Source organism: Antennarius striatus, chromosome 14 (genome assembly GCF_040054535.1).
Source record: "Antennarius striatus isolate MH-2024 chromosome 14, ASM4005453v1, whole genome shotgun sequence".
NCBI classification, from domain to species: domain Eukaryota; kingdom Metazoa; phylum Chordata; class Actinopteri; order Lophiiformes; family Antennariidae; genus Antennarius; species Antennarius striatus.
In genome coordinates, this window is record NC_090789.1 from 6419259 (window position 1) to 6442463 (window position 23205).

The 23205-nt window shown below is 38.3% G+C and overlaps 2 protein-coding genes across 6 annotated transcripts in view; both read right to left on the bottom strand.

Annotated features, from left to right (window-relative positions):
- Positions 1 to 14803, bottom strand: part of calcr (calcitonin receptor) — a 48315-nt gene extending 33512 nt beyond the window's left edge. For 3 of the 5 annotated variants that reach the window (XM_068332443.1, XM_068332444.1, XM_068332439.1), the window contains exons 1-2: positions 14672 to 14803; positions 14459 to 14567 (exon numbers count right to left, since the gene is read on the bottom strand). The gene's annotated coding sequence lies outside the window, so the exon portion shown is untranslated. The other 2 variants (XM_068332442.1, XM_068332441.1) reach the window with 2 other exon arrangements.
- A 5754-nt stretch (positions 14804 to 20557) lies between these two features.
- On the bottom strand, positions 20558 to 22880 carry tfpi2 (tissue factor pathway inhibitor 2). Its single transcript, XM_068332979.1, has 5 exons — positions 22728 to 22880; positions 22449 to 22619; positions 22164 to 22343; positions 21702 to 21875; positions 20558 to 21447 (listed from the first exon to the last, which is right to left on the bottom strand). The coding sequence occupies exons 1-5, from the start codon at positions 22795 to 22797 to the stop codon at positions 21371 to 21373; spliced, it is 672 nt and encodes a 223-aa protein (XP_068189080.1). The 5' UTR covers positions 22798 to 22880; the 3' UTR covers positions 20558 to 21370.
- Between the last annotated feature and the right edge of the window lie 325 nt (positions 22881 to 23205).

Genomic DNA, 23205 nt, shown 5'->3' on the forward strand with positions numbered 1-23205 from the left:
TGTCTTCGGGTTTATATACAGTAGCTACTGCTTCAAATTTCTATTTTTCTACCTGGAGGTGTGTGGTTTAAAAGCGCTGGCATTTAGGAGGCATACGGGGAGATGCTGTCAAGTTGCATTTGGAACTGTGGCACTCCTGGGTTTTTGGACGTTGACCCTTACTAAAGAGAAAACGTTCAGATCATGTCTGTGGCTGAAGTCAAAAAATAACATCCTGTCATGTTTTGCTGAACATTGTTCCTTGAAATCAATGAAAAATGTCATGTGGTTAAGGAAAGAGAATTTATACTATATACTTTATGAGTGTGAGCTATTACAATTCACTAAACAAGAACATGCATGCGCACGCGTACGCACACAAACACACAATGTATTCTAGGGCATCATGACAGTACATCTGACATAATTGTTGCACAAAATGGAATGTTTCTGACACTAATCATAGATTTATGCAGCATGCATTTCAGGTCAGTACTTTCTTCTCCTTAAAATCTGTGGACCAACATATCTCTATTCCCTTTTCAGCACCAGCTATATTATAATACAAACACTGATTTTCAAGAAGTAGCAAGACAGAGCTACATCATTAGAGATTATAATGATCAGATGTTAAACTGGGTTTAAACATCTGATCATTATCGGCTGCAAGACTATAGCGATGGCTGCTGGTTGATTTGCATAAAGGTAATTAATTCAGGTTAATGTCACTGCATCCCAGAAGGTTATTCTATGGTGTGTTTTGATTAAGTGCCTAGCATTGTGTCAATAATATCACAATGCAATGGAACTTCACATGTTAAGAAAAATGATTATCATCTAATCATTGTCTGATCATCCTATAATCGTTTGAATTTGTATCTTCTAAGGACAATAATTTACTGTTCCAAATTTAAATGCTATCCATTTCTGACATATTTAAAGCACACTAAAACAGATTTCCTGCTGCATGGTTTATGATGCATATTAAAAGCAGACTGTAGCTGTAATTCAGACTGTTATGTTTCTGTTGTGTTTAGAACAGTGAACCCTCAGCTGCATTGTAAAGGCTTATTGGTTATATCCACACCATTATATAATCATTTGAAACCACTGTGTGTCTCTCACTGATATCAATAAAACAAATGAGTCTTGTTTTGTGCGCACAACCTTTGTTTTGTTGAGTGAGTTGCTCATTCCCACTAAGTTTTTTTGTTTGTTTCTGAACCGATTTAGTGTCTCTTTCTTCAACAGCATCTTCATCTCCTGTTGACAGTCCATTGAGAGGACATCTCATCTCATTACACAACCGATGATGTTTTTCTTTCTTTCCCTAAAGAGCATCGCAGAGAGCAGAGAGTGGATGATGCATCACCCCTGCCAGGTTTGGGTTCACACAGTTTAAATCAGACAAAACTCCAATTACAATCTTTAAAAGTTGAATCAATAATTTGCAATTTTAGGGAATATACTTATTCACGTACCCGGTGAATATCTGATAAGAAAACCAACAGCGCAACATTTAGGACACAGTTTATTTTCATTCAATGGCCCAGCTACACCCCATCCATGATGCATCCATAGCCCACTACTGTATGCTTTAACCTCAATATGATAGCGGATAGAAATAGGGGCATTTCAACTCATATTTTTAACAAAAGGAGAGTGGACAACTAGTACAATTCATCTGCTCATCACAGCTTGTAGAGGCATTAGCAGAAGAGAGGGGACAAAAATCAGGAGTACGAGATAACCCCCTTCAGTTCAAGGATTGCAATCTGATAGAAAATGGATTCCAGTGGTTGGGATCCAACCTGATCCTGCTACTTAATCTCGAGCTCAAACGAGACAGTTCAAAAAGCACCGTAGAGAAATGGCTTATTCAGATGGAAAATGTGCTGCACCTATTGGAACAAGTAATAGCTCTATGATGCAGACTGGAGTGAACATGCTGCACAATAAATCAGGCTCTGTGGGAGGAAATAAAAAGAGGTTGACGGAGTAACTGTTTTACAACGTTCAAGCCAGCAGCACAACACAGAAACACAGGAAGACATATCACTTCATAACAACACAAAGCCACATGGATGTAAAATACCATAGCTCTCTCTGTAACCTTTCTACAACAGTGGAGTGCATCAATGGAAAATCCTATGATTTCCAAGAAACCCAGCTAGTGCACAGTTTGAAATAATCCACAATGCTGGACCATGAAAGCATGAAAAGGATGCCATCCTCATGTTTACAGCAAACGTATGTACAGTTGCTCATTTTCTCTTTTCTCAACTTTAATGCAATCAGTTGAGACGGCAGGAAAGAAGCAGAAAAACAGCAAGATGGTGACAGAGAATTATGAAGTGCTTCTTCTTGAAGCTGCGAGTGAAAGTGTGAATAAGAGGGATTACCGGATTTCTCCCTCTTTCCCTTTGTGTGTGTGTGTGTGTGTGTGTGTGTGTGTGTGTGTGTGTGTGTGTGTGTGTGCGTGTGTGTGTGTGTGTGTGTGTGTGTGTGTGTGTGTGTGTGTGAGAGAGAGAGAGAGAGAGAGAGAGCAAGAGAGAAACAGTTATGAAGATATATTCAATGTACCTGCACCATTATTGTATCTAGTTTGTATGGATGACTTCACGTTCAAAGCACAACATAAATTAAAGCTAATTATTAGTATGTAATTAATGAATGTTGAACGGATCATTGGTGCTATTTATAACAAGCTTTCTTTTGAATGCATTTTGCATGTGATTTATGGCTTGATGGAGCTCTATGGATCAAAAACATGACTCATTGTTTCTATGCTGATGACATGAAGCTGTTTTTCTCACTTCGACCAGGCAAGGTTCATCACCTTCAAGCTTTTTTAAACTATGTCATGCATGCTAGCAACATTTCTAAAAACATACAGATCCTTCACATTCACTCTTTGTAGATAGTAATTTATAATCGATTAGACATCAGTGTACTGTATTATTTATTTGTCTTTTTTCATTGTATTTTTTCATTTTATTTTTCATTGTATGTTCTAGTGTACTGCTGAGTCAAACTGAATTTCTCCCACAGGGGATCAATAAATAGAGACCTCAACTTATGTCAAAATATTTTTTCCTTTTCTTCAGCTACCTGGATTCTTTCTTTCTGTGTCAGTACACATTGGCAAGACTCTGGGAGTCACGTCTGATTTTGGTTTTAGAATTTGACAAGTATGGTAAACTACATCATTAGCAGCAACATTTTCCACATTAGGAAAGTTTTGGAAGAAAATAAAAAACATACTCTTGTTTTTACAGCTCTGGAGACCATCTTACATCCTTGTATTTCATCACATCCATCAGTCATTAATGTCTTTCCTGCATCTCATTCAAGCTCCTGCAGAAAGTCCACTTCTTCCTCTGTGATTGCCTCCTTTCTGTGGTCTCACGTAAAGACATCAAATGCTTTGATAAAACTTTTTTTTTAAGTGAAGCCTGCTGATTTGACCACAGTAATTGAACAGAAATATAACAAAACACTTTAAGTAGTCTATGCCTCAAGTAGTTGTGGACAAAACAAATAAGAATCATTTTGGTGGTGCAGTGGGTAGCGCTGTCGTAGTCCTGCTCTGTACGGAGTTTGCATGTTCTCCCCATGCCTGCGTGGGTTTTCTCACCCCCCAAAACATGCACTTCAGGTGAATTAGCCGGTCTCAAATTGCCCGTAAGTGTGAGTGTGTGCAGGCATGTTTGTCAGTCTGCATGTGGCTCCATGGTGCACTGGCATTGCGCCCAGAATATACCCTGCATCACACCCCCGGTTGGCTGTGTTAGGCTCCAGCAGCCTGCGACCTGCGACAGTGGTTGAAGTGAATAGTGACGATGAATGAATGAAAGTGAGTGAATGAAAGTTCTATTGTTGAATCAAATTTTATGGAAGAACACCATTCACAAAGTATAAATTAAACATAGTAGCAGGTGACAATAATAAGACATTCCACTTACACACCCACTGACCGATTTATTACATTTAAAAACCTCAAACAAGTCAGATACTTTGAGCCATTTCACACTTTTGTACGTATTTGTTAGGATGCTGTTGTTTGGCAGATCAAGAGGAAAAAAGTCAAACACAAAGCTAAAACAATTGTGTTGTATAAAAAAAGTAATTGAAAGCAGCAGATAATGACAGGCTACAGCATCACTGACTCAGCAGACTGCCACGGATGAAACAGACATGGCAAGCTGATTTTCATCCTCCCAAAATAATGGATGTAATTACTGTACTACATTTTAGATGGAAAGAATGAAATTCTCCAATACAAGGACACAGCTACTAGGGAGGATAAACCTTCCTAGTAGCCGTAGCTCTGCCGTTGTTGTCTTTATGGCTCATCTATATTTTGAAACCAGCTTCGTGCAATTAAATATGAATATATTGTTCCTCAGTTTGAAAAACTCAGTGAAAGTCTAGTTTTAGCATATTTTAAATACTAAAAATGTTAATTGGCTGTATGACATTGAATGTTTTTTGAGTTGCACAGTTAACGCTGCAACTTCTGACTCTTTATCTAATGGGTATGTCTGTGGTTAAGGTTTATATAAAGCTTTTGTTGCGGCTTTGTATTTTTTCTTGATTGCTTCAGTTTTAATGACAATAATATTAGTGGAGGTGTTGTTCTCTAGCTTCTTATTCCTTTGTTGCATCTGCAATCCTAGTGCATGAAGGGTAACTTCTAAACACAGTGTAATTCCTTCACATCCTGCAGTCATTCCCTAGAACCTACGGTAAAACCACATTAAGCTGTCTCTGGCAGAGCGAGGATTATTAACGGAGGTTCAGAGCACTGGTGATAATACACTCCAGTATTTCATGTGCGAGTGGTCAGCTGCTAACCTTCCTCACATCCATATCCCCCAAGGGCAAGTATTATTTTAAGCTGTAGAAAATGATCACAATTGATACTTTACTTCAAGACGCTCATTTAGCATTTTGCCAGATATAATATCAGAGGGTAAGTAAGGATCAATATAACTTTAAGAGTAATATTAATAAGAGTAAATATGAATCCACACACAGTAGACAGGTGGATTTTCTTAGCAAGAAGACCAAAGCCACCTGGCCTGGTTCTGTCTGACACAAACATCTGCCTTTAAAAACACCTATATTTATTTATTTATTGCCTGTGATTTCCTTTTGTAGCAACATAATAGACTCCAAACATAAAAAAAACCACGTCAAATTATACTGATATACTGAGTTTTTCCAAAAGGTTTAATTTGCCGGATTACTATTGTGTTGACAGAAAGGATGTGTCTACGCATGCAGGCATGCTCTTTACAATCCAAATATCAATCACGCTCAATTGCTTTCATGATAAGCATTATTTATTCAAAGCGATGGATGTTTGGACTGTTTGCTAAAAGAGAAACAATGATGCTGCAACAGAGGATAGCGTACCAACAGCAAACACTATCGATTTGGTTTAACTTGACATCACTGTCCTAAAAATAGTCACTTTTCATTTCAGTCTCACTTTCACTATTCTGCCCTTGAAATTTCTATTAAAGATTATTATATGAAACAGCAGGTAAGAGATCTATTTAATACCCTAATCTCTGACCGGGGCTGTTTTGATCTCCCTGCAAATTCATTTTGCTGATGAGTTCAAAGAGTTTTATCGCAATCCGGGTCCTTTTAAGCAACAGCTGACTGTATTCTTTTTCACATATGGCTGGAGAGTAAATATGTGCTGCTGGATTAATGCCAGTTCACATGTTTCTGTATTAACCCAAACACACACACACATGCACGCACGCACGCACGCACGCACACACACACACACACACACACACAAACTGTCACACATTCACAGGTGAAGAGAGAGTCCCATTTCCTCTCTGTCTGATACCATTATCATTATCTGTGCTATGCTCACGGTAACCAATTTGAGCCCGGGAAGTCTGACCAGCAAAGTACATAGCAAATGGCCACACTATTAACTAATCAGGGGATGGATGTCCACCAATGCACCCACTGTTTTGCACTATTTCTATCACTGTCTGCCTCATAATAATCCATTAGCCCTATGTAAATTAAATTTCAGCATGAAGACGTGGTTGCACAGGACGCTCGCTCCACCACGTTGCTTTAAGTGCTGACATTTCACTGTAATTAAAGTCTGAATGGCTTACCAATCATTAATTTAGTAATTAACTAAGTGAAAACATGTCACACGTGAATCTTTTCATTCCTCTTATGATATTTGCGCCTGTATAATTTATTTTTATTGAAGTAAAAGTTCTTCTAACCCTTGTAAATGAATGAAATCAATCTAAAAAGAATTAATTTGACAAGTATCTGACTCAACTTTTCAAGTGGGGTTGAGCCACCATGCTGGTCAAGAGTGACTGGAGTTCTGATACACTGTTAAGTACAAGCAGACATGTTTAGAATTATCAGATGCAGATACAATGTGTCAAAAGTGAGATTCAGTTTTGTTTTTTTTAAAATTCAAATTACATTCATCTCAAGATGCTAAATTAAAAAATCACTCCTTAACCCCCAATGGGTCAAACACTGCATGTATCTTCCTCAAGTTCAGGTCCTTTACCAAAACCCTGAGGGTTCTGCTGAATATCTTAGCTTTTCCTGGGACTGCTCTCTTCTCATCTCTTGGACTAGTTTCACTTTCACCTTCTATATCTTCTGAGTGTGTTCCTCAATGCCATCCGTGGTCTTCTTCCTGACTCTACTAATAACTAGAATTTCCAAATTGTTTAGCAATTTATGAATTTTAGTGCTGTGTAAATAATAAAAGAATGGCATTACTCAACCTATATATTCACATTTAAAATTAAATTCCAAAGAAATAAGCTTTTGCAAGAACAAACAAACAGAAATGAAACATCTGGACTCTTATGTGAATGTTTAGAATGAAGACAGAATGTGGCAAATAGGCTGAGTGGAAACATGTCATCTACGTGACGTCACTGTGTCACTTTCCCATTCCCCTCTCCATCCATCTACAGGTCATTACTGTACTTACAGTGACAGAGATAACATTTCTTATTCAAAAGGAGAGAAAAGAAAATGTATTTTTAAAAAAGGGGCTCAATCTTGTTGTAGCCTTTGCCCTTCATACAACAGTGTGTAAGCTTATTTAAAAGAATTTTAGTTTTCCATCATTCAGAAATGATCTGGTCCAAATAAATGAAATTAAAGTGAAATAACAATATCACTTACAAATACTCAAATCAAGCCACAACATCCTTAATCTCACTGGAGACTACGGATTTTTGTTTGTATTTTGCATTTTAATTCCTCCACGTCTGCTTAAAACGTACTTAAAAATATTTCTTTCAACCAATAATAATTTGGATTGAATAAGGCAGTGAATCTTCACACATATCAAACTATATCAAAAATCACACAACACCTTTTTGCTAATAACATGACTTTGTGCTATGTAGGGCTACCTAACCCATCAGAATAGTTTTTTTTTGTCCTTTGTAGCACAACGTATCTGGTATGGGAAATCAATTAAAGGAGTATTTTGTCTCTGGACACAGTATTTCCGGTGTAATCTGGTAGGTGGAGGAGTCGACAATTTGTGGGTGCTACAAACTGTATCAAGACACTGAGAGACAGAGCAGAGTGAGAGAGATGAGTGCTGTTATCATGAGTATGAATAGAAGCGGAGAGGATGAGTGCTCTTCAGGTCTTTCAATACTGTGACCGTAGGAAAATTATGGAGAACAAACAGGTAGAAATAAAGGAGGGAGATGAACAGATATCACAAGAAATGATATGATTCAAAATTAGATAATAGGAAAAGAAGCCAGCGGCCAAAAAATAGAGGAGAGCAAGAAGGAAAACACATAAAGTACAGAAGGAGTTTTGCAAGACCAGGTAAACTGACAATTCCACCTGAAGAAACAAGCCTGTTCTCTGTTAATGTATTTTAGGTTTCCTTTTTAGTTTCAAGCCATTCTGGTGTGTATCCTTGCCATAGACAGCAACATACACAAACAGCTTTATTATTCCATTTTCAGGCCAGGTACAAAAAAATGACAGAGTAACACAATTTTTCCCCCCAAATAAAGTTGTGTTGTTAGCCTTTTTTCATAAGTGGCCAAAAAAGTTGGGGAGTCATCAATCAAAATACCCAGGTATTTATGAGAGTTGTAGCTAACATCTATCTCAATTACCTTGATGTAATTTGTATGGATTTTTCTTGAGCTGGTTATGAAAATAAACCAAGTTATACATCCATTTAGAACCAGTTTCTGGTGAAACTGGGTACAGGAAAAATTTATTTACATAAATGGGAATGAAAGTGGCCGTGGAGACCAGTGTGTAGTAATAATAATAATAATAAAGATCATAAATGTCCTTGTTGAAAAGAGGCATTTGAAGTTTTACAGATATTTTGCAGGCAGTTTATTTGTGCAAACACCAGTATGACAAATGTAATGGAAATATAATTTTCATTGCATCATGGCAGCATCATTCTGGAAAAAGCACTTCCAAATTTCCACAGAAAATTGCCTCCCAATGGCCAAGTGACACAAAGAAGCTGAATGTGCTAGCGAGATGAGAAAATCATTGGCCGCAATCTCCAAAGTCAGTGTAACAGCTTTCCCTGGTTGCTTGAAATCAATCATGAAAAACTTAATTGGGGGTGATTACACCCGGTATTACATCTGACCCTGTGAGTCAAAGAGAAGCCTATAGAGCATGCCAAAATGAGAATGATAAAGAGGAGAACAGCAAAAGAAATCAATGCCTTGTCTAGTAGTCTAGGGACATGGTAATAATTCAGAATTTATGCAGCTGCCTGCGGAGGGAAAAAGTAAGCTACATTAATTACTGCCAACCCCACATAGCTTTACTTTTGAACCCCTGGGAGCAGGACTCTTTTTCTCTTAGAGACCCCTGATTTGTCAATCATGCTCTTCCTGATGCCCAAAAGCCATTTTCTATTCAGCTTTTTGTCTTGTCTGGATTCTGGATTCACATTCATTGTTTTTCTTCTTACAAGTTGTGCCCCTCAGCTCCATCTCTATAGTGTATGCGTTGCAAATTTACCCTTGTTTCAGCAGAAATACCACCTCATCCCCTCGTTTGTTACTATACACACAAAGAAATAAGTCTTTACTCCTTTCACAGCCTGGATCAAAGGAGGAGCAGGAAGCAGGAAAGCAGGAAATAAATGTAAGGATTTAAACTTGTCAGATCTGATCTACACTTTTCAGTTGCCTACAACAAAAAGAAAGGCCAACAAGGGGGTAAGGAGGAGAAAACATGACAACCCTTTGTCCCTACCATTTCCTACAAGCTGAATTTATCATTATCATTCGTTAACAATCTCATATCTATACAGCTCTTATGAGGAATGATTATGATCTGGGTCATGCCAAAAGCATCGCTCAGGTCATAGAAAATGAAATCTCCCTAGAACTGAAAAAAACTTAATTTAATTTAATTCAATAATTTAATTCACACCCATAAATTATGTAGCATACAGATCTGGAATTGGTATCAGAGATTTAGTGTAATTTTTATCAAGATAGCAACTAGGTCTATTTGCCAAACACATTCCCTTGATGACCTTTCCATATTGTCTTTGACGTGTAAAGCCACCTTTGTGCTAAAAAAATGCCAAATCTCATTAATAAAAAGATCTCTATCTTTGTCATTGACTTGACAGATTGCGGGCACATATGCAGACAGAAGCACCAAATCCCAAGAACGGGAGCCAAAAATATTCCAATGCGTCACTTTAAATGTCAGTGTTAATGAAAAACCGGGAAGCATATCTGAAGTGATAATCTGGAGACCTGCTAGTAAACAGCATGGAAGACCTGAGATGAACAGGGACAGACCTGCAAGAATGCAAAGGCTTACTTTGGTGACACTTTGAGAGGTTGAATTTCAGCAGCTTTAACTTTTAAGATCCAACATTTTTCAATAAGAGCAACTCCAAAAAAAAAAACTTGCATGAAAGAGTGATACTAAATGTGTCTTCCCATGCGACAGAAAGCTACCAGGATTTAACAGTTAAGCTGTGGAAACCCACAGTGTTTTCCAACCAAACACAGAATGGACAAAGTAAAAAGATTTGTAGCAAGGAATATGGAAATCTGAAAAGATGGGAGATGCTGTGGATGCAGATAGAGATACAGAGCAGCAAGATGGACAAGCGACAGAGAGAATAAAATCAGATAAGAGGAGATGGGCTGGCCTCTGATGGAATGGCAAAAAAAACCAAAAAAAACAGAAAATAACGAAAAAAGAGAATCATGAGGTTAGGCCACTGTAACGATAAAATAAGACAAACTGGGAGCATAGAAGGACAACAATTTTTTTTTTAAAAAAGCAGATATGTTACAAAGAGGAGTGACATGGATATTAGAATAGAATGATAAAAATTAAGAAAAACAAAAAAATCAGTTTGTTTCCCTGATTTTCTGACTGTCGGGACATTAGCATGCAAACTGAATTCTTTGCACAGACCTGCCTGCGGTCAGTCGTCCAGAGGGGATACAAATGGGTTTACAGCAAGTTGCCTTTAATAGGCTTTTTCAAAGATTGTTACTTCTGCTGTACGATTTTGTGTCGCATTAATAATGTTGGAGCAAATGAGTTTGCTACCAGCATTAAACACTTTGCAGTGATTGTCAATTGTTGTTCGCAAGTGAAAGGCAGCCAAAATAGAGCATGTGGGTTGCACAAACACTTTTTCTTAGCAAATTTAGAAACCCCTCTGGATAATTGAATTTGCACTAAAAGGCTGATTTAACCAATGCCTTAATCACTCAGACTAACAGCTAACTAACTAATTTGATAATGAGCTTCTTTACCATTCAAAATAGCTCTCCATTAAAAAAAATTGCTGTTATCCATTCAACAAAACTTTTCAGTGGGATTTTATATGGAAAACTTGTGAGATGAAAGCTGCAAAAAAACAACAACAAACAAACGACAAAATGGTGAGAAAATGCAGAACTGCATGTTCGCTTGGCCTTCGCTAACAAATCTGTATGATTTCAGACAAGGAACATTGAATCAATCAAGGAAGTGAGGGAGCACGTTTTAGTATTAACTGTGCAGCTGTAGTGTTTTGAGTTGATGTGCTGCGAATCAAATTCAGGTATTAGAAGATGGAGAGATATAACAGGTGGAGGACATATGAAGAAATATCTGTGAGAGAACAATCTCTCTCTCTCACACACACACACATACACACACACACACACACACACACACACACACACACACACACACACACACACACACACACACGATAATCTCTTGTGTAGATCTCTGTTTATTGAGCCATCAACCATTCACTCGATTCTAGCACCACCTATTGATACCACTGCTCACTAAATGAGGTCCTGCAGATCTAATACTCATAGATGTGTCTCTGCAGAAAATAAAACGCTTCATTTCTATTCAATTACAATAAATGTTTGGGGCGTTTTTTTGTTTCCTTGATGTCATACATGTCTCATTCCTGAAGATTTCCATGAGCTAAGTCACAAATCACATGCATTACTGCGAACTCTTATAGAGCTGAAACTGCAAATCCAGCCACCTGCACTTGGTAAAGAGAAGAACCAGGCTGAGACAACAACAACTTATTACTGTGAGTCCCTAAAAATGAGAATTTGCCTGAATATAGATCCCGCAGCCGCATGAAGAGAAGTGAGAGCTGTTGAAGATGGTCCAAGAGAACAGGTTACAGTGCATACAACGCTAACCACATCCTAAAACATGTCCAATGTGTTAAATAGGTTCAGCTTCGTAAACTTCATCCACCCTCCAAATGTCTCTGACACAGATGTGGGTTTATGGTAGCATGAAATGAAGAAGTAAAGCCTGACCTCTGGTTCTGAAAAGTCAGTCCGACTTGTGGTGTAATGGAGAAGGTTAAACTCCACCCCTGGATCTATCTGAGCTTGACAAATGGTTAGCCAGCGTGGGAGCTCTAAACCTTATGTGACATTTCAACATAAATCCAAATCACGTAGTTTACGGGACGTTTATCCTGGATCCTGTTCTGAAGTTTGCGAGCCAGACGACGTAAGCGGTTAATTAGGCTCACGTCGTGTGTGTTGGCTAAAGACAGGAAGGAAGAAGGACTTTTTGTGTACATCTGATTTGGACCACAATCAAAAATGGTATTTCATGTTGAATTTGTTTTTATTTTTTCATGGCAACATAATGTATGCATACCACAGGTTAATTAGGCTCACGTCGTGTGTGTTGGCTAAAGACAGGAAGGAAGAAGGACTTTTTGTGTACATCTGATTTGGACCACAATCAAAAATGGTATTTCATGTTGAATTTGTTTTTATTTTTTCATGGCCGCATAATGTATGCATACCACAGACAGACACACAGAGGGGCTTTGGTCATAATTTCTTGTTGTATCATAACATGGAGAATAAACTTCATTGATATTGAGGAATAATAGCAGAGAGAGGATGGTCTGCTGACCTTTAATGAATGATGGGTCTGTATGTGTGTATCTGTGTGTGTGCGTGCGTGCGTGCGTGCGTGTGTGTGAGAGAGAGAGGGGGTTAGACAGTCTGTGCAGACCCGAGCATTTCTATTCATGTGGTGTTTGAATGCTGTTTAATTTAAATAGATTACAGAAGTAGACATGATTGCTCCATAATTCACCCATAAGTATTTGGGTATAAAGCGGTAAAAGCATTTGCTCCAACAAATGGTGACAAGTCAAATAGAAAAGACACCACTTTTGCATTCGAGGCACATTCCCCTTTTAAAGTCGTGCCGTCGTTTTGTCATCATTGTCATGCAGACCACTCAGACTTCATACTCAGGTCCCTTCAAAAAAAAAAAAAAAAAGCTCATTTTTCTTTTTTCTTCACACATCTGCCTCTAACCAGACAGACAGGAAGAGGAAGACAGGCATTGCATGTGATGATAAATGATGAACTTATCTCCGAGACACAGAAAGCAGCCAGACATGTTTCCGACCCAACCCAACTCACTTCAGGGCGCTGCATCAGCCTGCTTGTCTGCACGTATTTCTTCACTGCTCTCTTTCTGTTCTATGATGTTTCCCTGCGTCTCCCCCTGTGACAGCCTGACTGTTGCTATTCTTATCCTTCTCTGTGCCGCAAAGTACATATATGCTAATGATTTAAATTTGCAGGGGAACTCTTGTTTCTCAATGAAGCCACTCCACTCACCATTACCTCCTATCAAATCCCAGATGAGACTAGTCATTACTCTAAAGACATTTCATAAACACAAAGGAATCCCCAGAAGAAGAGTGTAGCTGCAGACATCATCTTCAAATCAGCCTCTTTAGTTTCTGCTCTAAAGTAACCAAACTGAAGCATTCTGCGTTATTTTGTCTCGCAACGTTTTGTGGGCTGGTGGGTTCAAGAAGGAATTCTTATTTTCCTTTTTCAGTGACTTTGTAAATAAAATAAGTTTCAGGGAAAAGGGATCTTTTTTCAAGCGTATAAGAAGAGAGGAAATCTTAATTATATTTTGGTCATGCAAATATAACAAAACCAACCATTCCTTCTAGAGTGAAACAAAAGTAGCTTTAGTCTTCTATACACACTCTGGGTACAATAAGCTCAGTACAATGATTTATAGGCTACAGATCCTGCAAGAAGGTTCTATGGACCTTTAATCTACGTGGCCAATTTTGTGCAGGCTGTGAGGAGTGATTTCTCTTTTCAGGTGTGTCTTTCTTAGCTTGTAAAATTTGTTTCCAGGAACGCAATGGAAGGGAAGTGGGATCCTGCTTTCATGCAATGTACAATATATGGATGAAATGCAATTTTGTGTGAGTGTGTGTGTGTGTGTGTGTGTGTGTGTGTGTGTGTGTGTGTGTGTGTGTGTGTGTGTGTGTGTGTGTGTGTGTGTGTGTGTGTCCTTCACATCTCTTTGGCTGCACATTTACACCTTCTACTTGCGCAATTTGAGCTCCAGCGTTTAATTTCCCCCTAAATTTGCTTTGTTTACTCCAAGGGGTATCAGAGTTACAGAAGTTGTTTATCCTGAGCATCAATTCCAGCTATAAAACACCATCACTGATAGCTTTCTATAGAATTCCTTCAGAGAAAATAAATCCCGCAAATACTGCGTGAATAATTCGTGCGTCATGGGAATTTAAAATCTTACTTCGTTTTCAGCTGCAAAGACAACATGAGAATGAGTCACGTTCAGTATCTCTGGATGTTCCGTTGCTTAAAAAATGTTGAACAAAGGCGTTGTTCAAATTAACACGACTTTCGCAAACAATACCTTCATTTTATTAACATACCGCAATTAAAATAGAAGTCACATTGCGTCAGCGGTCACGCTCATCCCATGCGAGAAGCGTTTTCTCCGTCATCACTCCAAAAAAAATGTGATAAAATTCTTGTCAGGTTAGGGAAAAAAATCCCCCCCCCCGCTTGTTTGATTAAACCTTTTCCAGAAGTGACTCGTTGAACAAGGAAACACCGAGTCGGTGACTTACCTTAGTTACAGAGATTTTTCGAAACTGCAACCCCAGTGAGAGAAACAGATGTGAAGGAGGTTCGGAGGAGCCCTCCTTCCGAGGAGACTGACCCCCAGCTTCTGCGCTCCTATATAACGGCGCAGCACAAATGAACTTTTCAGGACCCCACAAATAAAACCCAGAGTAAAAATCAATCTCTAACTACCACTGCAGCTTCACTGAGGCGACTACCTTTAAATGAGCTTCACTGATGAGCGGCGGTGCGCTCGGCGGAGGAGCGCGGAGCAGCGCGCCTGGCTGTGGTCGTTATGAGCGGTGACAGTTGACTGCCCGGTAATCCAAGTGCGGATAACAGCCTCCCGGTTACGCGGACGAGCGTGTGATGGTGGAGCTCCTCCTCGAGTTATCGCGGTGTGTGTGTGTGTGTGTGTGTGTGTGTGTGTGTGTGTGTGTGTGTGTGTGTGTGTGTGTGTGTGTGTGTGTGTGTGTGTGTTACACACACGTCTAACTGAAGACAGCGTCTCCACTGCTGCGTGTGCGCTCTCGGGCTGTTTATATGATAACAAACACAATACTGAGAATTTATTGGGAACAATGGGACTTATATTTGTGCTTTAAATTTTAAATGCACAGCAACGTGTTTTTTCTGTATCATTTAATCTAATGACCATTTTAAGTTTTTAAGTGTCGTGTTTGCACAAGTCACGCCTGTTATCCTTGTAGATTTAAAATGTAGTTATCACTAATATATTGGCCTATAATATAACATATGTTAAAACAAATCGCATGATGAATTGTTGACTATTTTCATCATTGGCTCATTAAATGTCTCATTCAGACTTTACAGTCCAACAGTGACATTATCATGTGATAAACATTTCATTACAGTATATGAATGATTAATTACATCACTCTTGGTGCAGACTGCATCACTTTCCAGCTGTGATGTCACAAACTGCTGTTTTTACATTTGGCTCAGTCTGAGATTCAGATTTATTCTTTTTATGGATTTGAAAATTATTTTGTGATGCCTTTCACCCAAAAAAGAATTTTATTTAGTAAACCCGCATGTAAATAAAACGTCTATTTGTCTAGAACAAAACTCTGTGAGGATTTTTTACTTTGAACAGAAACAAACCTCTCTCCTTCAAGAAATGTGAAAACAGCCTTCTTGTGTACAACATCATCATTCTGCACTGTGAAGCTGAAACATCCAAGTGCGGCAGGAACAAGAGATATGCATTTCTGAGAGGAAAGATGAGGGTTGGGTGGGGGGAGCATTAAAGCTAGACTGAAGAGTAACTCCAGATGTCTAGAATCTGCTCCATGACTGTAGACAGTATTTTTCTGGCGTGATAGAAACTCAAGAAAGTGAGAAAGAAAGAAATAAGATTTCCCTCCATCTTCACTGTGTCGATGTGTTTTATTCATTACATTAAGGCTGCAGAACAAGTTGATTTTCTCTGGACAACTAATAGGTTGTTGGTGAATGTTGTCCAGCATCCAATTATACACAGCTCTGTTTTTTGCTTGGAGAAAGTCTTGAAATTGGAATGTTTTACCTGATCTGCATTTTAAGAGTTGTTGGATGAGAGGAATTTTAAAAGTCGCTTCTCCTGATAAGGTGTTGCCGGGTCATTGACATTGTTGGGAACAAACTCGGCGACGTAAAACAGACGGCCCTCCTTACTGTTGGGATTTTTGTTCCACAACTTTCATTCCACATTTAATGATAACACAATCACATCCAACCACACATACACACAGAGAAACAGACAGCCAATCTTATGATGGACATGTTGCTGCATATTTATAACACATTATAAAACACTGAAGGACATGATGAGGCTGTCATCTCAGAATCTGGGAAATCTGCAAACAAACAGTGTTGCCGTCAGTCCAACAAAGACACACCATTCCCCTGGTAAGATGAAAATCTTCCAGGGAATATTCACCATCTTCCAAAGCTAAAAAAGAAATATTGTTCTTGTCAACTATAGTTGATGTCTACACTCATACATTAATGAAATGATCTCTAAAAAAATGAGATTTAAAAGGATTCTGACTTTCCAGGTAAAAACAATCATTTAATTTGTTGGTTGTATTTCTTCCTCTTTTTCTGCCCCTGAATTAAAGGTATTGTGCACATTGAACACGTTAGCTGCATTACAAAGTTCTGACTTTTACTGGACACATTTGAAGTTGTGCTGCAGATGGTATTGTGATCAGAAGAAACTTCCCCCCAAAAAAGACTTCCCCTTCACAAACTCCTCTCATTATGGTCAGTTGGGTCGATGATAGAAGGTGGTGGATGAATGAAGAAAAGGGATCTGTGGGGACACCCGTCTTGTGAGACATGCTGTGATGTGAATCTAAAGGATAATGATGGCGACAGTGGGGATGTTTGTGGTGGTGGTGGTGGGGGGGGGTTTGGGGGGCTCATGAGTCACAGTTTGAATTAAATGGGATGTCACTGTGTTGCATCCTCATTTGATAAATGTGAGGAACGACAGATGAGAGCAGAAGGATTGTTAGCGCCTGAGTAGAAAAGATTGTGGGGTGCTTCTGCTCATGAGGTGGAATAACAGGGGAGATCAGAGGCCTGTTAGATGATGGTTCTAACTGTTGGTTACATATCAGTTCAAAATATGACTGAAGGTTCAGTCGCAAAGAAAACCTAAGCTAAACTAAAAGCAATGTGTCTCCATTGGTTTTATGTTAAAAAATGTTTAGCTGTAAATAAGAGGTGATCAGATTTTATTGTAAGCTAGACTTGAAAACACAAAAAAACCTCAGTCCAGCTTTTGCAGCACCGACATATTTCGGCTTGACAAGGATAGGTAGGGAAACGATCATATGGCTTTGAGCTCTCATAGTCCCTAATTGGAAGAGAGGAGCGAGGTGTGGCCCATAAGGGACACCCAGTTCAAAAAGGTTTTTGAACTTTTCCAGGCTTTTTTACACTTTTTTCCCATTCAAGATCAACATAAACAGGTGAGACTTTGCCAGGAACCCTGACTATTATTATTATTATTATTATTATTATTATTATTATTATTATTATTATTATTATTATTATTATTATTATTATTTTATAGCCAGCAACCGTTTTAGTTCCTTCTACAGCAGACAAAGTCAGCAACTGGCATGGGAGCAAACTCAAAGTGAAGCATGAAAACACCAATAGGCAACATATTTCCCTAAGGATTTCATAAAAACCAAATACATAGCCATGTGAATATTGTAATTACATTCAACAGATGGCCAGAAACCCTTTTCCAAATAATATGATTTTGTTCTGTAACCGCTTGATGTTTAGCTGAGCATCTGTTAATACATATTCACCATTCAACGAAGACAATGATCAAATTTCAGCGGCCAGAAATATCAACTAAACACAGTGAATGAGGCCGAGTTGTTGTTCGCTGGTATTTGTGTTCCTGGGTTGTGCGTATATAACTGATTCTTAAGACTTTGTTTCAAGAATAACGCAGAAAGCGTTATTTTGAAAGTATATAGATAACTTTTGAGCTATGCTTAAAGTTAAAAAAAAAAATCCACTGGCTTTAGAAGAAAATTAAAATCTGCATTTGCTTCCTCTGCTCAAATAATTTTTAATCTTCTCAACCTTGATGGAAAAGATTCTGGAACTTTTACAGGAGGATGAAAACTTTATTCACAGCATGACTCACCTGCTGCAAATGAGATAGTATTCTCAAACAAGAAGGGAGCAGTCTTGTTGTTTGCAAACTGACCTTTGGCGGTTGGAAAGGGTTTCAGAAAATGATTTCTAAAACAAATACAAGTACTGTAATGATAACTCTTACCCAATATCATATTTTCTTTTGTACAAAGTTGTCCTACCTGGTAGAAACTGTACTGTACTACAAAAACCAATGGCTAGAGCAAATAAAGGTGAAATTACATGGGTATACTTGATTATTTTGATTAAACATAGGTATACAAAGAAAACAAAGGCATCAATAGATCAATCTCCTCCAGTTGGAATTCCTCTGAGAATCTGTACGGACTTCCAAAACTGAGAAACTGAGGCGTGGATGTTTCTGGCTTTTTAAACTATACACCAGCCACACTCGTTTGGCAGTCAGATGGATGATGAATAGTTCAGTTTTTCCTCACCAGACACATCAGGCTCTGGTGTGTGAGGATACAGGGGAGATAACTGAGATGTTCCACATGTCAGGAGAGTAGGGGGTGTTGGAGAAATTGTTGTACTTTTTAATGGGAAGTGGGTCGACTGTACCAATTGCTCCTGACTCTGAGAGGCCAGAAATGATGGATATTTGTTGGAAATCCACTTGAATTTTCATGCAGTGAATTGCTCCAGTAGTTTCCATGTTGAAAAATAATTCAACACACACATACTGCACTGATTTAATACAGCAGTTCCCGACCCACTACAGAAGGTTTGCAAGATAAATCACAGGGTCAGGAAATATTTAGAATGGAAAACAGAAAAGCATATCTTTACCTTACAAAATTGATACATTCAGAGTATGTTTTTCTTACACAATACTTTATGCTTTAAGACAAGTGCTAATGATTTCAATATAGGTTGTAGTAGATGCTGTAAAGCATGCAACAAAGAAAGATCTGATTTTGTTTACATCGAATGGGATTTCTTGGAAACAAATGTAGGAACATCCACATTTACCAGCTGTTTGAGACGATAAACACAAAATGAATAAACCATTCTTTGCATTTTAAAGAGAGAATAAACCTGCAGCTGGACCTCCTCCAATTGATTTTTATGTCCTCATGCTGCCAAAGCTGCAGAGCACTTTGAATGCAAACAAGAGCCACCCATTGAAAATAGTGCAGTCGAATGATTGAACTTTCTGAAATATAAGTAACCAGAGCTCCAAAGTCTTTTCAGTGGCACTTTATTAGTTTTACTGAAGTAGTCACAAAACTGGTTACGTTTTAAGTAGACATCCGTAACTAATATAAATTATAAATTGACTTTCCATATACTCCCTCCACCAGGGGGCGTATAAGATTCGCTCCTTCCCACACGGGTTCAGTAAGCCCAGGGCATTTATTTATATTTTTTGCATACCCTGTTTTGAATGAGCATTACCTTTTTAACAGTAAATTCCAAAAATACTCCACAAACATCCATTCCTGCTTTAAATCAGTATTTCAAGATAGCAACTATTGCAAATATTATTGTTTGACAAATGGCCACCGATAGCATCCTGCATTTAATTAATCTCTTTTTAAATGAGAGGCATTTTTAAAAATGTAAACGTTCATTAATCACCATTGAGAATCAGGGACAATATTACACTGCCTAATGTACTGTGGATAATGAAATGACTAGAGCAGGATCAATTCATCTCAAACCCTCTGAACTCCATTCAGTCTTTTGCAGACATGATCAAATTGCTGCTCATTAATGGTCTGTTTCAGAGCATGTTATAATTAAAAGTTAACTGCAGCATCTATATGTACCATCCCAAACATTTATCTTATCTTTCAGTGATTAAAATAGACTGTAAGAATATGTTGCAACAAAAGATCAGCTGGTTTTAACATCATTAGCTACAGAAATAGAGAGAACAGCACATATCTCATAAAATTCTCATAAAAATGCATACAAGTTTGGTAGATTTCTACACATTTTAAATATTATATTTTTAGTGTCTATAAAGTTAAAATATAAATTCAGAAATAAACTAATCCTCAATCACCCCAATCCACAAAAGCCCCCCCCCCCCCCAGTTCAATGTAATGTAGGATTTGTGAAGTCTGTGAGGAGGACATATTCTTCATTTTCCTATCAGATGGATGATTTATCATTGGTTCTTAATAGCAACGGGTCTAGCCAACTGCATCATCCTTCATTCCTATTTATAGTCAAGTTGGTTAGGTTGAACAATTGCCTTTGATATCTTTCATAAATATTTATTGATAAATGAATACTCCTGCAGCACTTCAACTAATCGTTAATGAAAAACAGACAGAAATCAGAGATTTAGGGTAGACAGATATTCTGAGAAACAGTTTTTTAAAATTTTACTTTTTATCTCAGAGAGGTTTAAAGACTGTAAGTTTTAAGACATGTAAGTTATAACATCTAACTAAGTAGTAATAAATAATAAAAGGCAATCACTTATGTTCTGGGAAAAGCTTGCATGTGCATTCAAAAAGACTTACAATTTTCACTGATACACACACTCACACATATATATGTATGTGTGTGTGTGTATATAGATATGCGTATATAGTATATACTAACATGTGTGTTGGTATTTGTAACTGTGTGTCTAAATTTAATCACATTATAATGGCTTTGAAAGTGTATAGAATTGTATTAATTCATAATTTCTTGACTCAACAGCTTATGACTCATCTAGACACGGAGGATCTAATGAACCTACAGCAGTATAGTTACTTGTGTGCCCTGCAGTATTCCAAGATAAGAAGGGAAGACAGCAGCATTAGTAATAAATAGAGGAGGCCTAGAGATAAAAATGAATGTGCCTGAAAAGAAGTTCCGAGCAAAGATCGCTTGTTTATGGGGGCTAGGGGGGTGCGTGGAGTGTTGTTGTTGTGTTTAATAAAAAGTAGGTCACGAGCGCCCACTGTTTCGGTTGAAAAAGTTTGCAGTCAAAACATCTAATAATAACAGCTAGAGAAATTAGCATAAAACCACAATGTTTCTTATAATTCTGTGTATTTTCTCATGATCGTGCTTAAAAACAGTTAAGCAAGACAAAAATTTTAAAAAACATACATACATGTAGGATCCAAAAACACACAACTAGTAACATTACAACAATGCTGTACAAATACAGTGGCAATGCATGTATGTGTCTCCAAGACAATGAAGGGGACATAGTCAACATTTAGGCAGGAACACAGTTAGCTTCCATGAAGGCGTTGGTCCAGTTGGCAGTCAGATATTTACGCCTGCAAGAAAGTGATGCGATTACTTGTATTCTTTCTCTTGCGAACTCTTTTTGCTTTACTCTTTTTCTTCCCTGGAACAACAGAAAAGGATGACACACTGATTAGTAACATAATCAAAGCATTTTAGTGATCGTTTACCTCCTATTATTACACAAATTAAATATTTTAGAGACAGATTTTTTGATGGTGAAATCAGCTGCCTAGATTCAAACCAGCAAGCAGCTCTACTTAACAATCCAAACATAAGTCATTAAATAAAGGAACCTGCAAATTCCTGTCAAAACACAATCTCCATTTCACTCCACGACTCCAAACAGTAACACACCTTCACCGCATACGTCCATGCAGCTTTCCCTGCTGACAAAGTTGTTATTGCTTCCGCCACATCCTGAGTAGTTGAACTGCTCACACATCTTTGAGGCAGTGTTGTAGTAATAACGTGGAATGGAGGCTCTACACATTCCTATGTCCAGAGGATCCCGACACAGAACAGGAAGCGCTGCAAAAACGGATATCAGGCACCATAAGCATTCATGCTTTACTGATAAATTCAGTTAAATTAGATCATGTCTGACATTTCGTTGTGTTTTGTGATACTGCAGTGTGTGTGTGTGTGTGTGTGTACTGTAATATATATATATATATATATATATATATATATATATATACAGTATATATATATATACAGTATATACATAAATATGTGTGTATATACATGTGTGTACGTGTGTGTAGTCTGCACAAGGATTAGTCAATAGCATCATGTCAAAGTTAAGTTTGCACTAACTTGTTTGTGAATTGCAGTACTCCGTGCAACTTTTAGCATCAGGGAAGCGATTTGCATTTCCATGGCAGCCACCATAGTGAAACAGCTCACACTGCATAGTGTTCACGTTGAAGAAGTAACTATTGAACATGGCACGGCAGGGACCTTCGTCCTTGGGGAGCCTGCAGATTTGGGGAATCTCTAGGAGGAGGGACGACAAGAGGTGACGCGTAAATACGCAAAACAGACACACAGATCCCTGGTTATGACGAAGTGTGCATTCAAATACGAAATTTTGGCACTTACTTGGTGTTCTGAAACATGCTTTCTTGCACTCCTCGGGACTTCTGTAATTGTTGGCATTTCCAAGGCACCCTCCGTAGAAGAATTTATCACACTTTTGGGTGATGGTGTTGTAGAAGTAGCGCGGAAGAAGCGCCCTGCAAGGTCCTGGGTCCGATGGAAGGAGACACTCTTCTGAAAGCAACGAATGACAATGAACGATTAGCTGCAGGAAAACACAGCAGGGTTAATGATTCCTCCTGAATACCAAACTGGGGAAGAGTAACGCTTGTCTTTTCTTACCTTTCGATGCCGATGCAAAGACATAAAACGAAGAGGAAAGCATCAACAGCGCCAGAACGCAAAACTCCATTGCGAGACTCGTCAAGTCTTTTCCGCTTTGTCTCTCATCTCAGACACATCCAGTTTTATACATGAGCGAAGTCATTCCCACGGGAAATTTAGGGGCGGGAATGACATGAGTCATTTAAATACTGGCAGCGCAATTCCCAACTTTAACTTTGACAGCTAATTTATGCTGCAAAAGTTAGTTATCACAATGACTAAAGGCAAATTCAGGCAAGGAAAATGTGTCCCTCTTCCTTTACTGAACAATGATGATGATGATGATGATGACATTGACAATGATGATGATGACTTCAGAAATGAGTTCATCACAGGAACAGACAAGGTAAGGTGTTCTGGAGAGGAAGAAGGAAGAAGTCAGTGACAGTCATGATCATTATTGAGACAATCCACAATATTCATGTATTAGTTAAGT